The sequence below is a fragment of the Onychostruthus taczanowskii genome, unplaced genomic scaffold (genome assembly GCF_017590055.1).
Source record: "Onychostruthus taczanowskii isolate IOZ18803 unplaced genomic scaffold, ASM1759005v1 scaffold20, whole genome shotgun sequence".
NCBI lineage: Eukaryota > Metazoa > Chordata > Aves > Passeriformes > Passeridae > Onychostruthus > Onychostruthus taczanowskii.
Window position 1 is genome coordinate 8,044,933 of NW_024499240.1, and position 17,696 is coordinate 8,062,628.

Here is a 17,696-nt window from a genome sequence, read left to right on the forward strand (position 1 = left end):
GGCAGTTACACAACCTTTATTTGATAGCCATTTGCAGTAGAGATTGTTTTAAGGTCTGCTACCAATACACACGTAGTTGGAGAGATGTTTGCTTTAGGCTGGAGTTTAGTTGGCACTCACAGGTATTACTTGTGTTTCTTACGAACATTTAGGCTAAAAAGCACTTACAGGGACAGCCCTTCACCAGAATTGAGTGTAATGTCACTTTCTGTCTGAGTCATGACGGAGAAGCTCATCCTCACTCCTTCTATCACATTCAGAGCCAGTATGTTCCCTTTGGCTACCCACAATCATACCTTTACTCAAGAAGAAAGTAAAAAGTCTATGTGACCTGTGTGAGACAAAGGTCAGATCCACCACACCCAAACTGCTGCATTGTCCCCCCAGAGTTCTTGGGTGCTCCTGTTACCCACCACATTGTTCTTCACCTTGTCTCTCTGTTCAGATCATTGGTCTTTGTCTCCTAGGCCAACCTGGTGGTGAGCGCTGTGGGAAGACGTGTGTGGAAGAGCGGGATAATCAGTGGCTGGGTGTCAGCTTGTCGAGGCAACCAAAGGAGGGCGGATCTATCGTTGTATGTATTAACCACTGGGACTGTGTGTCAGACTGCAGCCAGCTTTCTTAGGCTTCCATGTTGAATGCTGTGTTTGTTTTATATCCATAGGCTTGTGGACATAGATGGAAAAATGTGTTTTACGTCAAAAATGAGCACAAACTGCCACATGGCATTTGTTTTGCCATCCCTCCTGATTTTCGAACTCAGCTGAGCAGAAGAGTATGCCCATGCTATATAGGTAAGCAAAAGGCTTGAGTCCTTTTGCAGGGAAGGGTGAGATACACAATTGAATGGTGCAGAGTTGGTGAAAAGCCTGTGTTGCTCTGAGCATGTGTTCTGCAGCCAAAGGCTTGGAGGGTGAGTGCTGATGATATGAGCCCAGTTTGTGATGTAAAGATGTTTATCACTTCAAAGAAAATATGCTTTCAAAAGGCAAAAGAAATAATTGGAACAGGGCATCAGAGTAGTTTTTTCCTGGACTTCATTGCTGAAGGATGTGTTCTTCTCAAAACCAGGCCAGTGGAGGACATACATCCTTTCTTTACTCTTGGCATTGCTCTGGAGAGTCTCACAGCAGAGCAGTAGGAATACCTGCAAGTGATTGTTGCTGTCTGCTCCTCAGCCTTTGATACAAAGGTGCTGCAGTGCCTGTCTTAGTGCATGTCCTTGTCCCTTACTTGCCTTCTGCCAAGGTGCTGCTGTGGCATGAGACCTTCAGGGGTTCTTCCTCAGAGAAGTTCAGGAGCAAAATAAGAGTCAAGACCTGAAGCTATCAAATTATTTGATCCATGCTTTCCCATTCCTATCTACCATCCACCCAGGAGAACAATCTTGTGCCCCTGTGCTTTGCCAATGCAAGAATCAGCTGACAGTCTGATTTTTCTGTGCAGAGTAATGCCATCAAGTGTCCCACTGCTGGCTTTGGAGACTCTTACACGGGGTGGTGAAATCATGGGTTTTTGTCTTTGGAGACTTTAAGTGTACAAATCTATGTATGGAATGAAGGGAACCCTGATGGCAGGCAGTCAGCAAAGAATTGCAGGAAAGCAGAGCTGGCACAGTGTTGGATTGCTAGGATGAAAGCAGTATGTCTAAGACTGCCATAACACAAACCTTCATGGCACCAGTGGAGCACAGGGCAAGTTCAATCAAGATACATAAGCCTGTCAGAGTATGCCTGAAGTATGGAGTGGAAAAGTATCCAGATGTGGTGTTCAAACTATTTGGCTGTTTTGTTCATGGAACAATTTTGAAAGTATAGCCTTTAAAGTCACAATATTTCAAAGGCAGGTGTTACAATAGTATATTGCACCTAAAGGCTATAGTGGAAACCAATATTTTTAGCTTTATTACAGAAATGAAAACCAACTTTGTGGGGAAGGCAGTGGTTTTTTCTGCTAAGTTGTCTCAGCTTCTGTTGAAAGCCTGGTGATAAAGCTCTGTAACTATGTGTCTCTCATCCATTTTAATATTTCTTGCCTATTGCCAGATCATGCACGAAAGTTTGGAGAAAACCATGGGTCATGTCAGGCTGGAACGTCTAGCTTTTACATTGAGGTGTGTATTAAAGATACCAAAAGTGTCTCTGTTTATATACTCACTTTTATGTATAATGTCTAAAAGTGGATATGTAAATGCTAACATCAACACTGTATTTTATTATGGGAGGCAAAAATCACTTTTTAATGTATTTTTAATTGAATGTTGCTATGACTTGCATGATAATTCTCAAGTCTTTAATTTTTATTCCCAAGAATACTTTTACACCTTACTAAATCCAAAGTTATTTTTCATCTAGAAAAAGAACATGGATATAGCAGAAGATGAAATTTTATTATTCTTTTTAATCTGTTTGATGTAACATTTATAATGCTTACCTTCTTGCTTTGCAGAGTAATATTCTATATTATTTAATCTCCATTCCACCTTAAGATTGTAATTTCTAAAAAACTCTTTTGAGAAGAGGATATCCTCATTCTTGCTGTCTTTTGTTGTTACAGTTCAAAGCTTTTAATAATGGTATTTTTATGAAATCTGGAAAACATTATCTGTAATTTAATAGTAAACCCCAGTGCTGAGCCAGATGCATCTCCAGTAGCATTTCATAGAATTCACAGGAGATCTAAAGAAGAGCATTTTACTTGTTTTTCTTATTTTTGTGAACATTTCAATGTGAATAACATGGCTGTGTTTTACTTTTCTTTCAGGACTTAATTATAATGGGAGCCCCTGGATCATTCTATTGGACTGGTTCTGTGTTTGTGTACAACACAACTGCAAATACAATCCACTATTACACAGATTCAGATAACGAAGTGAAATTTGGCAGTTATCTAGGTACTTAAAGTATTTAACACTTTACTAAAATATAAGCTAAATAGTTTTGGGGGGAGTGCACAGTGTTTTTCAGTGTTTTCACTCTTAAACCCAGAGCAGTTCTAAAGGTGTGTTCTGATTTTGTTAATATGATAAGGCTTCCTCTCTGTTCTTTTTATGAGGAAACTTCTCAAACAGTGGATTTCTATTCTTATAATCTCACTGCTGACTTTTAACCATTTATTGATTTAGAAGGTAGGGATGCTTCTGATTAGCAATGGTTTTCATTTCACTCAAGTCTGCAATGCTGCCAAGAGCTTTCACAGACTTTAGAAACAAACTTTCTTCCAATGTTTTTTTTTTCTTTTTTATTGCAAATGTATCTTAGTCTGGATATGTGAGAAGGCAGACCTCATTTATGAATGTCTGTAACCAAGGCCATGAAGTTCTACTCATGTATCTATATCCAAGTAACTAGCTGAATTTGATGCTACAGTTTGGAAAGGCTTGTGCCAAAAAAACAACAGCAGCTTCAGTCGTCTCACTACACTGAGAAAAGCTCGTCTGTCCTTCCTGAATTCCTAAGCAAGAATATTTTTGCTTGTGACCATTGGGTTTTGCATTTTCCCATTCAAAGTTCCGGTGCGCGTGGATAAACATTTCCTGTTTCTGATTCCACTCCTGTGACAATAGGAAGTTGGCATATGTTATGAAATAGCTATTGTGAAACACAGTGAGCTAAGACTTCAGAATTCAGTTCTGGGCCTGCAAAGGCCACAGTGACTCTGTGGGAAAGTCAAGCAGGAGAGAGACTGCCTGGTAAAGGGGATCAGACACGCAGATCCCTAGTAGAACTAGGGAGACACCAGTAGACACCCTAGCAGACTCCAGTGGAACTTCTAACCTTCCCCAGGACAAAAGAAGCGCTTCAGAGAATGGAAAGCTCCAGTTTTCCAATAGTAATCAGCAGAAAAAGTACTGCACCAGTCTAGGGAAAAAAGTTCATTCCAGATTTCTGCTTCTCCAAGTATAAGAATGAGACTTTCTGTAATGAATGAGTCAAATCGTTGACAGCCAGAAGCCAGATCCAGGCAAATGGGTAAAAACCTGCATAGGGACTGTGTTGGGGAGAGGTTAGGGAAGGCCTTTCCACACATATGTGGTCTCTCTAGTTGCCTTGGCCATCCAGGACCTTATACCAGCTGGAGTTTGCTTCACTCTGGTGATATGGTGCATGTTGGCTCAGCACAGCCATATGTCTTCTGAACTTGCCCTTCTACAGGAAAGTGGAGAAGGGCACCATTGACTCATCTGTATGTCTTTACAGTAGCAGCTGTGATAAACTTGGAATTTTGCAGTTTCATGCTACTTTAACTTCTGCTCCTTTCCTTCATAGTGTGGTTGAAAGGATATAAAGGTATCTTCCTTCCCTCCCTCAGCACCTGTCCCATCTTTGTCTGATAAACCTGGAATTTTGCAGTTCATGCTTCTTTAACCTCTGCTCCTTTCCCTCATAGTGTGGTTGAAAGGATTTAAAGGTATCTTCCTTCCCTCCCTCAGCACCAGTCCCATTTTGTAATTATTGAAGATGAAAATCTGTTCATTGTTAATTCTATTACCAAATTATTTTTCTTAGAAGTCTGAGTTTGTTGCTCCCTTTAGTAATGAATAAAATTATCCCTACCAAGTGGTGGAAGTATATTGTGACCAGAGTGTAATTCAATCATGTGAGTAGATATCATTATCTACTTACTCTATTCTTCCACTGGTAGGGACCAAGATGTTGGCATCTTTATTTATGTTTTTCATTAACCTGTTAAAGAATAATAATTAAGAAACTGGAGACTACAGGAAGTGCAGTAGTATTGTGGCATTTTCCATAAGTTGGAAGAAACAAAGGTGTTCATGTACCAGACAACTGAAAGAAAGAATGAAATTGGATATTTGTAATACATAATACTAGGTAATATTTTCTTGACTACTTCAGAGTCTCTCGGAGAGTAGTAGATAACGGACTTCTATAAAAGGAATTTTCAAAATTATTCAGTCTTTCAAATCAGCTGGCCCTGATGAAAAAGTAACCTTAGGCACTTAAACTGCCTTAAAGAAATCATAAAATAGAAGACAATTTTAGAAATCTGAGAAAGGCAAGTAACATTTCAGAAAACTGACAAACTGTAGTGATGGTAAAAAGGAGAAAACTATGGAGTTGGAAATAAAATTTCATTTCTCTATGCCTTTAAATTTAAAGGGTCAGTTTTGTGATGTCCCCTTTCCCTGCCAAACATTTTAATACCATTAAAGAAAAATGAGAACTATGTGATTACTGTAATTCTTGTGTACATTTGGCTTTTTTTTGAAGTCTTTAAGAATTTGTAATGTTTACACGTTAGCAAAACAAAAATAACTAGAAAGTAAATGTCAGAGGAGGTAAATGAAGGTTCATCCTTAATTTTTTGTTGAGTAAATAAAAACTAGGTGTTGACCTTCAAGTGATAAATTTCTCTGTTCGTCTCTTTTAGATGAAAATATGAAAAGAAAAAGGTGGCTTAATGAGAACTTGAATTCTAGGCAGTTATCTTCACAGACAAAAGATTCAAAGCTTGTTCTCATCTATCCAAGATGATTTTTCCATTTTCTCTGCATGGTGTGAACATCAGCAGTCATTCAGTAAATGCGAGAGTAGTGGAATGTTATTTGTCTTGTATTCTGAGCTGTAATGTACTCTGGAAGGTGTAAGGATGACTTGTGCAGCTACACGTTAAGGTGTTAGCCTTTGTTTTGCAATTCAGTGTGGATGTCTGCACCAAAATATGGTCCTATTTATGATCTCTCTGCACATACAGAAATGCTTTGGGAGGTAGATTTATTTACAAAAGCTGATGTAATGTTTTCTTATTGCATAATAAGGCTTTTGCAATTTGTTCCTGACATTTTATGTCTGTGTCCATGGTGCTCCGTGTGTGTATGTGCACATAGAAGTAGCACTACATCTAATTTTTCTTCAATCCAGTTATAATAGTCAAAGAGTAACAATTGAATCAATTATTTCCACATTCCAGTGCTTGTACTTGGATCATTTTTATTTGCATTAATAGTATGAACAAATAGCTGAACAATTGCAGAATATGCATTAACAGAAGGTGTTTACAATTTATTTTATTGTCTCTTGAAGTATGGCAGATAATTGAGTTCTTTGGAAGAAATGAGTGTTTCTGACACTTTTTCCTGCTTGATGGAACTTACTGTCTATTGTGACCTTTTACTTCAAAAACTTTCTATTGTTTTCATTGCTAACTTGCATGAGTCTGAATGTCAGATTTATGATAATTTATGGTGTTGACAGCTTTTATAAGGCGTGCTCCCATTCTTTCTTTGTTACATAGCATTTCCAGTACTGAATAGTGCATTTCTGATTTGCAGGATACTCTGTTGGAGCTGGACATTTTCTGACGCCATCCAGTATAGAAGTAATTGGAGGGGCTCCCCAACAGGAGCAGACTGGTAAAGTAAGGAATTGTCTATAATACTGGCTTAAAGACTGTAACCCCACAGAAACACCCATGATCTTCCAATTTAGATTAATACATTAGAGACAAGTACCAGATATGACTTCTCAGGGGGGGAAAAGTTGAATAAGGAATTAGGGTAGGCAGTCTGGATAACACTGAAGAAAGGTGCAGGAAGAAAACAGGAGATAACTGTACTTTGTGATATTGTGCACTGTTTTGCTGATTCTCTAGCACATGCTGTAGAGAAAGCACTGGGAAGTATTTCAGATTGCAGTTTGCTGAATTCTGCTTTTATTTTCTTTTCCTTTTAGGCATATATTTTTAGCAATGAGAAGCAACTAAATATTCTCTTTGAACTAAGGGGTAAAAAGGTAAATCTACCATATTACTTTTTTGCACCTTATAACTTTTAGCGCATCTTCATCAACATTCAAACATAATAATGATTTCTTGTCTGCACACAGCTTGGTTCTTACTTTGGAGCTGCAGTTTGTGCTGTGGACCTGAATTCAGATGGCTTCTCAGACTTACTAGTTGGTGCTCCAATGCAAAGTACCATCAGAGAAGAGGGAAGAGTTTATGTCTATATTAATTCAGGTTCTGTAAGTATTTTCTCTTGAAAACACAGGGCAACACAGCCGTTCTGGTTTAACAGGCTAAGGGGAAGAGCTTTCCTCTCTTATCCCATATTTCCAGATATGGAAAAAGCAGCAGTAGAGCTGTGATGAGTACCCCAGCAGGGAGTGCACAGCACACCCCCAAAGGCTGCAGTGTCAGCTTGGCACAGTTACTCCCACCAGTGCTGGAGCTGCAGACAGACTGGGTTCATCTCCTAGGAGCCGTAGGTGGTGACAGCCTGCCACTGCAGCCCCTTTCCAAGCTCTCCTCCACTACTGTGCTTCCCACTGAACTGCCATCTGAAGAGCAACTTACCAAGCCTTCAGAAGCATACAAGGACTGAAGCATTTGCTTGCAGTTACTGGTACCAGTCAGGAAAGAGACTGGTACTCCTCAGTTTTGCAAATGACGTGACTGGACAGATCACGCATCAGATCATGCTCCTTTTTATTCTTTCTAAGGTTCAGAAGTGAAAGTGTAATTACTTCACTATTCTTTCACTAAATACCATAAAATGTATTTGAAAATGCTTGCTTCTACATCAAGAAGTTTGGTAGGGTTATATATTGGTATCCAAGGCAGTTTTAACATTTTGAGTAATGTTCCATTTATGTGCCATTGACTCTGTTTTCCGTCAGGAAGCAAAGATGGTAGAGCTGAACGTAGAGCTCAGCGGGAGTGACTCATATGCAGCAAGGTTTGGAGAGTCCATAGCCAATCTAGGAGACATAGATAATGATGGTTTTGAAGGTAAGAATACAAAGAAAACCTGTTGGGTTTTATTCTCTCTGATTAATGGAATGTCATAATAAACCAGGAGGATTATGGAAGTCTGAGAACTCTTTTGGTTTGGCACTGGACTTTTCTTTTTTGACTTGAAATACAGCTGCTTCACAGGCAGTGACATTTAATACCAAGGCACTAGGTTCTGTCTAATAAAGAGTATAAGCATAAAGTGATAGCATAATCTCAAATAGAATCACTAATCCTGTATTAAATATCTGAGACGAAGGTTGGGGAACAATTTGGCAATTCTGTAACAATCATAAACAAAAATGGAATCAAAATCTGCTTCTTTGTCACCAGTAAGTACTAAATACATGGGGATATTGAAAACAACCTTCACGTTGTGACACTGGAAATATTGAAATAAAAAGTGGATGCAAGATGGAGAGTGGCAGCAGGAAAAAAAATTGTGAGAAAAAGGCTGGAAGCAAAATATAAAGAGAAATTGGGTAATAAAAAGCATGTTTATGTAGTAATTAAAAAGCAGAACAGAGCCATCTTCTTCAATGATCTAAACCATCAGTATCGGCCCTGTAAAGATAATGGTGTGTGTTGGTGTAGAATCTGACCTCAAGAATGTGTGTGTAATTGTAAGAGGCACAACTTGACTGTCCCATTTTCATCTCACCAGTAGAGATGTATAATGTGCTTTATGTGGTTTAGTCACCACAGCGTGGACTCAGTCAGTGTGGATTCAATCAGAGAATTGCTCTGTCAGGCCAAACAGTCAGAGGCTTTGCGTTTCTTGGGATTTTGGTTTGGTGCAGCATTAAGTATTTCTGATTGGCAGATACTTCAGTTTTTGCTTATTTGTAAATGCAAGTTCTCAGGTATTAATAGTGACTTTCAAGATGGTATAAATAATCTCCCCATCGCTCCCTCCATGGCTTGGTTAACAGCCTCTGGCTATTTGAAGCATGGGAGTTTTTGGTAAGGGCTGTTTAGAGTGGATTGGTGAGTATATATGTTCATTCAGTTTGTTATGAGTTGCCACACCCCTGTGGGATTAGGTCATCTAGGCATAAAACATATCCCTTTGTACCAACCAGCTACCTTCATTTCCTTGTTAAATGCCTTTCCAAACTTATTATTAACTGTTATGGACATTTCATAGAAAAATAAGTGGTTTATTTTGGGCACTGTAATAAGAGTACTTGTGTTTCAGTGACTTAATTCATGTGGGAGGAGCAGGAAAATCATCACTGTTCCATAAATACAAGGCTTGCTTTTTCTTTTTTTTTTAAAGACCATGATAATTTTGCCTTTTTTCATGGTAACCTTTTAACCTCTTAAGGGTTAAAATTAGCATTGTTGGAAATAGACTTTGTCTTTAACAAAATGGCAGTATGTGATTGTTGCTTTTCACACACAGTAATTAAGGTAGAATCAGATTACTGAGCTGGTTTGTATTGTTTCTGTTTGCTTTATATCTGTGTTCAACACTGCCTTTGAATTCAGGCAAGTAAATCTGGTCTGGCATTGCATGCATCAAGATTTGCATTTCTTAAACTGTTTAGTGGTCATATTTCCTAGTCAATGATCATTGCTGAATTGTTTTTCCACAGATGTGGCAATTGGGGCTCCACAAGAAGATAATCTAAAAGGGGCCATTTATATATACAATGGCAGGAAAGATGGAATAACACCATCATTTTCACAGGTACACTTTTCAGTGCAAAATACCCAATCCAGAAACCCCAAGTTTAAATCTGAGAGGGTTTTCCCTTCATTTTACAGTCTGACCATCTGAAGTATATTAAAAGACTTCAGAAAATTTTTATGTGGTCTGTGATTTCCAGTCATAATATAACATGTAAGAGAGAAAAAAATTGTTTTGGGAGCTTTAAAAAAGGTTTATGGGATTTAAGTTCAGCATCAGGATTGTTCTGCTAACATTTTTCATTGGAAATTTCAACTCAGAGATTAGCTTTCCAAGTAATTTTCTCTTTTACATTTTTCTCCTCAGAGAATAGAAGGACAAGAAGTGAGTAATTCTTTAAGCATGTTTGGCCAATCCATATCAAGTGGCATTGATGTGGATAACAATGGTTATCAAGGTAAATTAAGCAATTTTGTTTATTTTTAATTTTTAAAAGAATAGAAATTCGTAAGGAGCAGACTTATTGTGCTGCTTGATACTTTTAACAGAAGCAGAATCTGTTATTGAGGTGACATGTCACATCTCATATTTTGGGAAGAAAAAAGAAGAGGTGAAGCTGAGGCCAGGCAGTCAGTTTTCACGGTCATGTAACTATTCTTTAAGGACTGAGAACAATGTAAATGTGAGATCGTAGTGCACAAGGGGAAGAGAAATGGCATGTATATTTTCAAAGCAGACATCTCATCTACAAATGTCACAGTGAGCTGGGCACTAGAAGCATGTTTATTGTCCAGACTAGTGTGCTAATCTAAATATATTGCTGGCCTTCCCAGAGTCTGGATTTTGACAGGAGTCATGGGCTCCTTGGTGGCTCTCAGTCTGAGTGAACAATACTTTAACCTCACTTAGGGCTCATGGCATTGAACTAACACCATTGTGTAGTTCTTGTGGCCATGACAAAGTAGTGCTAACTTGGTGCCAAGCATATATTAATTGTTTTATACATATCATCAAAACATTTTGACATTTTGCAGATATGTCTTAGGTTTGGCATGTCTGTCCTGCTCTTAGGGATGTAAAAGCACAAAGTTGCCGTGTTGTATGTCCTGGCTGTGTCTACAGAAAGGTTATCCAGGTTAATTTGTAATGCTGGCCTAAAAGGCAGGTTGCAAGTAGTCTGCTCACAGGTCAGCTGTTGGTTACTAGTCTGGCAGTCACATCCTCAGGCCCTTATATCATTTAGTCACCTAACAATTCACTTTTGCTACTGCATTTGAGAGGTATATTTACTGTCTGTATTTCTTTCCTTCTTGCATGAATCGATTTCAGTTCATTTGGAATAAAGGAAATACTTTTGTCTCTCTCTCTCTCTGTCTATCTATAATTTCATACATATAATAGACATAAGCAAGTCAGTTATATATATAAAAAACAGTATGTGCATGTATAGCAATATTGAATATCTGGATGGAGAAGAAGACAAATATCTCCTATTTAGCTGAGTTGTCCTTCAGTATCAACCACTTAAATGTGAAATAAAAATAAAATCATCACATTATCAGTATCTTGAACTCCAGAAAATTAGCATGCAGCATTTATGGACAGTGCACAAGTATTTAAGGAACTGTCTTTGAATATAGTATATCCCTTCTATTAAATAAAGGGCAAATGGTGTCTTATTATTCACCAAAAGGTGAATATGCTATAAAATGCTTGTGCCTAGGAAGTAATTCCTGTTGAAAAATTATGATTATTGATACATTCTTTTTGTGCAGATGTAGCAGTTGGTGCATTTTTCTCTGATTCTGCTGTGGTGCTGAGGTGAGATTGCTATGTTTCAGTACTTTTGAAGACTATACAATTTAACTCTATTTTTTAGTGGAATTTGTTAAAACTCAGTAGTTTAATTTAACCTCATATTCTTGATATCTTCAACTTCAGTCATTATACTCTAAAAGGCTCTACAAGTGAAACATTTAAGTAAACACATTGAAAAAATGAAACTATCATTCTGTAACTTTTTGAGGTAAAAATAATTTGCATACAACTGTTTGAAACTATCTGAAAAATGCAGATAACTTTAAAATTATAATTCTAAAATACAAAAATAGATTGTCAGGGATGGTCAGTTTTTGCAGAGATTCTGTAAGCTATATCTGAACGTTATTTGTGTTTCTCTTTTCTGTTCTTAGAACAAAGCCAGTGATAATTGTTGAAGCTTCTTTAAGACATTCTAATTCAATAAATCGAACTAATTTAGACTGCATGGAAAATGAGCAGCCTGCCACCTGTATGAATTTGAAGATCTGCTTTGCCTATAGAGGACGAGAGGTGCCTGGTTATATTGGTAAGCTACTGGAAAAATAATCCACTATATGTATTAATTTTAAATGCACCTATTTACAAATAATGCTACTGGTAGTTAATAAACCATTAATCTGACTTCAGTATAAAATGAAAAGCTGAAAACTCTTCTATATCATGATTACCCTATAACATCAAGCCATTACACTTCAGTTTGGAATAAGAGCACATCCCTGCTAGAACTGCTGGAGTTACTTGGAGAGACAGCAGCATTAAAAGGGTGATATTTAGATGTTCTCTAACAGCAATCTTCTCAGGCATGGACCAAACCAGATGGGACTGCTGTAGGATGCTGCCTTCCCCTTGGCAATAGAGAGAAAACATTCCTTCCCAAACCAGCTCAAGCAGCTGATCATACCATTGTGGGGCATTTTGTGAAAGAGGAGGAGTCCCACCAAAATTACCAAAAAAATAAATCTTGTATTGTATTTTATATAATGCATATATTCCTTTTGGCAAAAACTGGTATTGCTGGAAGTGGTGTCTTTCAGAAGGAATATTCATGGTAAATTAATTTAATATAATTTACTGTCTAAATTTGACTGTATTGCCTGAGTGCTTTTAACCTACTTGTCAAGTGCTATTTGTTAACTGCAAACAGCCCTTCAAGTACATGATATATAATTAAATTGCTCAACTCTTCTGTGTGAGAACAGACAATAACCTTTGGGGGCATGTTACAGAGAACACATGCAGCGATGAACTGCAAAGTTATGTGTCTTTTGATCTTTATCAGATCTTTTGAAATTCATATTAATTTTGAAAGATGAGCAGTCAGACTGGGTCACCCTCGCTGGACTTGTACATAAGACTTTTTAATTAAACAAAAGTACTAGTAGGAATTGTAGGTAACCTAACCCTTGGCAAAAAATTAGAAGTACTAGATCTGTAATGCTCTGAAACTTGCTTGCAACTTGTTATCATAGCAATTCATGCTAACTTAAATAGAAAAAACTGTGAAGTTAAACAATATTTGTCAGTGTTAGTTGACTTAAGTCTTCGTTGTTAGTTACTGTCAGCCCTGTAACTAACCAAAGCGGGTTTTCTATAAATAGATTTTGGTAGAGAATATAAATACAACCTGATAAACTATATCTGCATGTATTAGGGAACAGCCATGAAGCAATTTTCGGGTACTAGAAGTTTTTCTTAGCATGGATTTATGTCAGTGTTTTTAAGCAGAGCATTTTTAAATGCATGTCACAGAATATACTTATGGAAGTGAGTCAGAAATTGTAATTTCTACCATAAGCTTATTAAGATTGCAACACTTAAAGATTTATAACCGTTATTTTCCCTGGGTTTTATTTTGTAGTGTTGCTTTATAATCTGAGTGTTGATGTGAACAGAAAAGAGGATACACAAGCAAGATTTTATTTTTCCTCCAATGGAACATATGATACAATCTCAGGAAAAGTAAAGATTTACAGCAATATTACTGCCTGCAAAGATCATCCAGCATTTATGAGGGTAATGTAGTTTTCAGTATGTATTGTCTTGTAAATCCTTTGTTCTCCTTTGAAAAGCAGACCTGCTGCAAAAGAACCTAATCTGTTTACAATTGTATCACATCATTTTGGAAGTAAAATGTTTGTATTCAGAACTTCCACAGTTAATATATTTTAATTCTGGTGCTTTCTCTGAGGAAGTCAGTAGGTCTGCCATCTCTTACATTAGTGAGAAGATGTATAATCATAATAATAACCACAGTGATTAAGTTGGACTGTGAGCATTCTTGAAATTTTTTCATCATTTTTATGCATGATAGATCATATATAGATTGAGGTTGGTTTGGATCAGCCATGAAGATAAAGCATTCATATTCTCCTGAACATTTCTGATGGAACTTCATGTACTCCTTAATGCAAAATCTTAAAACTTGTAATTTTTATCTTTTGTCATCTGTAACTGTTTCAAAGAACACGTGTATGGTCTTGTTCCTGTTTGTATTGTGAGTAGATAAGGCAGACTCAGCTAAAAAGCAAAGAACCCATTCCTGATCCATAGGAAGGGGAGGATTGCTGGAAAAGTCTGTAGTTCAGGGTTTGTAGTGTGGTGTGCTTTGTGAATTTGCTGCAAGGAGCCAAAGGCTAGCAGGGTGTGAAGAAGAGCATTGCTTGGGCTTGATTTTTTGCCTTCAAGGAATGCAGCACTCGCCCATAACCTGAAGGTGGAAATGGGGTAGGAAGAGCACTGGGGCATGACCTATCCCCCTGAAAGAGGAATAAGTGACTTGTCTTGAAAGTGGAATAAAACCTGTAATCAGGATACAGATAAAATATTTTAAAGGCCATTCAATTAACAAGGAAAAGTTAATCACTTTTATTCTATCTTAGAAGCTTGTCCTCCAAAACAAAAATTTTGGAAAAACTTAGAGGAAGTCCTAAACCACAACAAATAAAAATCAGTGGACACAAAGGAACCACATTTTATTAAACTCACAAAAAATAGATTTCTCTATTGTGAGACCTTATGTAGGAGGGAAGAGAGGGAGTATTTAGATATACAGGGAAATAAGGGAAATAAAATAATGGACTACTTTGCCTAACATTTTCTTTGAAATCCTCAAGGTAGCAATTCTGTGACCTTTTGAAACAAACATCTATCAAGGTGACTGATGCAGTTGATCCTGCACAAAGGGTGGAAAATAAATTTTATTTTCTACAGCTACAAAAAACCTGCAGGGAAATATTCTTCAATGTATTTTTCTTCTTCCTTGATTTCCCTTACTTTTTGTTTGTGGCATGGTTAGAAGCCAATTATTCATCATAAAGCTTCAGGGTAGAAAGGAAAGCTTATGTTACCTACTGGAAAATTTCCCAGATGCATCTCAACTGATAGTTGCACCTCAGTGAATGTTGCCTGCAGGAACAATGGCAAATTGCCACTCACTTTATAAGAGTTTTGTAAACTAAGGGAGATGTGATTGACAGCTGACCTTGTACAGATTGCTGTACCAGCATCAGCAGGTATTTGTGTAGGAGGAAGGAATTGATTTGCCTCATCACTTCCTATAGTCCATCATTAGGCATTTTTTTCCCTCCATAGAATTCAATTTTCTTTTCAATTCTTAATTAATAGCATTATAAGTATCTCCTTCCACCCACTGAGGTTTCTGTACTTGCATGAAGCTCCTAAAGTTAAGTAAGTGTGAATGTCTGTCAAGTACAGTCTTCACAAGAGACAATATAAATTTTATGTATTTTGAGTAAAGGCTAATTAATAGCTAATTAGTATAATGGAAGTAATATAAAGCAGATGCAGAGAAGACCTTGTGGAAAATTATTACAAATTAGATAATATGTGATTTGGCCAACACAAGCTTGCAGATAAGAATTAAAATAGCGGCCATGTGGAAGGACAATCAGTGTCTGTCTAGCCCCTACACTTAGGGAATAATTTAATCAGGTTTGTTACTGTTGGTGCTTCAAGCTGTTCAGTTTTCACAAGTAGGTAGTTGGGACTCTGATCTGAACATTCCTATGCAGGCAAGGCTTGATGTACAAAATAATCATTTACTGAAGAGTTCAATCTTTTTCATACAGAATGGGAAATAACAGGCAGAAAAATAAAATGCAGTCACGACTTGATTTAGTTGTACTGTGGGAGAACTGTTTTTGATTTCACATGTAAATACCCATGGGGTTTGTCCGGCCTCATTCCACTGGTTAACTTTCTTCATTTTAGCCAACTTTGCCTGTTTTTCTACCTGGGCAGTGCAGCCTTTCATAGGTGTGTGAGGCAGGATTATTGACAGAAGTAGGCTCACTTTTTAGTAAGGTATCTCCTCATAGAAGAATCATCCATTCTGAAATGGCTGATGCTGTCTTGAACATATGCCTTTATGCATTTCTGATTGTCTCCTTCAGCAGCAAAGATGTCTGGGAAAGTGTATTAGGCATATGGAATTACTTTACATGTGAAAAATAGGTTTTGCTGTTTTAGCGAGTTCTGGGCAACCTTGTAACTTTAAAACATAAGCATACTTGTTTTGTCTTATATGATTAACTCATTAGGTTTCCAATTTTCATAGAAAGATGTAAGGGATATCTTGACTCCTGTACATGTTGAAGCGAGTTATCGTCTGGGGCATCATATTCTACAGAAAAGAAATGTTCAAGAATTTTCACCACTTCAGCCTGTTCTTCAGCGCAGGAAAGAAAAGGATGTTATAAAAAGCAAGGTTAGTGTATGAGTTCTCTTTTTTCCAGTGCAGTGAGTAAATAAATCTCCAGTTAAAAAAAGCTTCACTGATTCATAGCATGCGAAAGAATGCCTTTTCCAGACCTACACCTAGGGATTGTGTCTTGATATTAATTATTAAACCAGAATGCTAAAAAAAGCCTCATTTTTTGTTAAAAAAAGTCTTTGCAGAACTTTTAAATCTATGTTATGATTTAAAAATAAAGTAGGTATGTGCAGAGAACTTGATAGCATAAATAGTACTGTATATCTCAGAACCCATATATGAAATTTACTCTTTGAAATATCCATTCAACTACACAGTATGAGTCACTTTCCAGTATAAAATTGTACTCTAAAATTATTTCTGTGTTAAATACACAATATCATGTTGGTATTAATCTTGAAGTGTTGATGTTGCTGAAATATTAGTTCTTTAAAGATACTGCAGGTTTTCAAATACAGAGTTCGTGAGGGGAAAGGAAGAGTATATTCTTTGTAGTTTAATAATTATGAAATTAACCTTTTTTCCCAAAAAAAATCCCAACTCATTAAGAGACTTTGACTTTAGTGAAAGTCAGAATGTGCTGAATTTTTAACTTTTCACAATGGTAAGCTCCCCAGAAAGGTGGTCAGAGCACCAAGCCTGAGTTGCAGAAGTGTTTGGACAATGCTGTCAGGCACAGGCTGTGACTCTTGGGGATGTCCTGTGCAGGGCCAGGAGCTGGACTCAATGATCCTGATGGGTCCCTTCCAACTCACCTTTCTCTGTCATTTGTGTAACTGAGATACAGTTGGCCATCAGAATGCCCAAGATATGTAAGAGCTTCTTTTAAATGGCATGCTTTGACTTCTCATGTTCATTCAAAGTTTTGTTTTAGAAACCTCAAAGTTCTAGAGAAGGAAAGAGGGTGATGTTGAATACAGTGACAGAAATGTGCTCTATAACCTACTGATAACCAAGGCACGGACACCTGCAACTCGTGGTGTCTCTGCTCTCATCAAACCTTTCTAACAGTAGGATAGGTTAAGGATTGTGTAATTAAACTCTTGCAAAAATTAATGTGCTGTATTACAGGAGAGACTGCACAGACATCAGTTCTGGATCTTCTAAAACATTCTGCCCTCCTTGTGTACTGCTGTAAAAATTGTCTGAACATACACCCACAGGTTTCACTGTGACAGACTGAGTCTGGAAAGCCTCTTCACTCTTACTCTGGATGCACAGAATGTGTTTGGAAAATGGAAAATCATAGCCTGATTCAATTGTATGTTAGCAGTAAGAGCTATTAGACACTTCCTGGTGCTCAGTTACTAGGTGATGGGTTTCTTTCTCAGGAAATACTGTTTCTCACTATTGGAACCATATGACACTGAAGTTCCTTTTTTTTTTTTTTTTTTTTTTTTTAAATTTGGCTTTTACAGTTTATTTTTGCAAGATTTTGCTCCCAAGAAAATTGTTCAGCTGACTTGAGAGTTTCTGGAAAAGTTGTTTTTCCAAAGTAAGTATAATGTAGCTTTCATTTTTTTTGGACAAGATTTAGTAAGATTTTATTTAAATTATTCCTTTATCTTTTGTATATACATAACAGTAATTTGCAAATTCTCAGGACTCCCTGAAAAAAAAACTAGAAGTAAAGCTTCTTAATTGAAGACTATTTCTAAAAATCATAAATCTTCCAGGAAATGTAACAGAAATCTATATGACTGAAGAACTCTTATTGCACAATTAGAAGGTTTTACAACTCATAAAATACATCTT

General features: G+C 37.1%; 1 protein-coding gene across 1 annotated transcript in view; it reads left to right on the forward strand.

Annotated features, from left to right (window-relative positions):
- ITGA4 (integrin subunit alpha 4) overlaps positions 1–17,696 on the forward strand; it is a 34,892-nt gene that overhangs the window by 5,902 nt on the left and 11,294 nt on the right. The window contains exons 3-17 of the mRNA XM_041403764.1: positions 468–574; positions 665–794; positions 2,046–2,113; positions 2,764–2,893; positions 6,296–6,381; positions 6,696–6,755; positions 6,849–6,986; positions 7,641–7,752; positions 9,354–9,448; positions 9,755–9,845; positions 11,164–11,209; positions 11,581–11,735; positions 13,068–13,222; positions 15,786–15,935; positions 17,360–17,436. Of these exons, the coding sequence (XP_041259698.1) occupies positions 468–574; positions 665–794; positions 2,046–2,113; positions 2,764–2,893; positions 6,296–6,381; positions 6,696–6,755; positions 6,849–6,986; positions 7,641–7,752; positions 9,354–9,448; positions 9,755–9,845; positions 11,164–11,209; positions 11,581–11,735; positions 13,068–13,222; positions 15,786–15,935; positions 17,360–17,436 (1,600 nt within the window). The remainder of the gene's footprint in view (positions 1–467; positions 575–664; positions 795–2,045; positions 2,114–2,763; positions 2,894–6,295; positions 6,382–6,695; positions 6,756–6,848; positions 6,987–7,640; positions 7,753–9,353; positions 9,449–9,754; positions 9,846–11,163; positions 11,210–11,580; positions 11,736–13,067; positions 13,223–15,785; positions 15,936–17,359; positions 17,437–17,696) is intronic.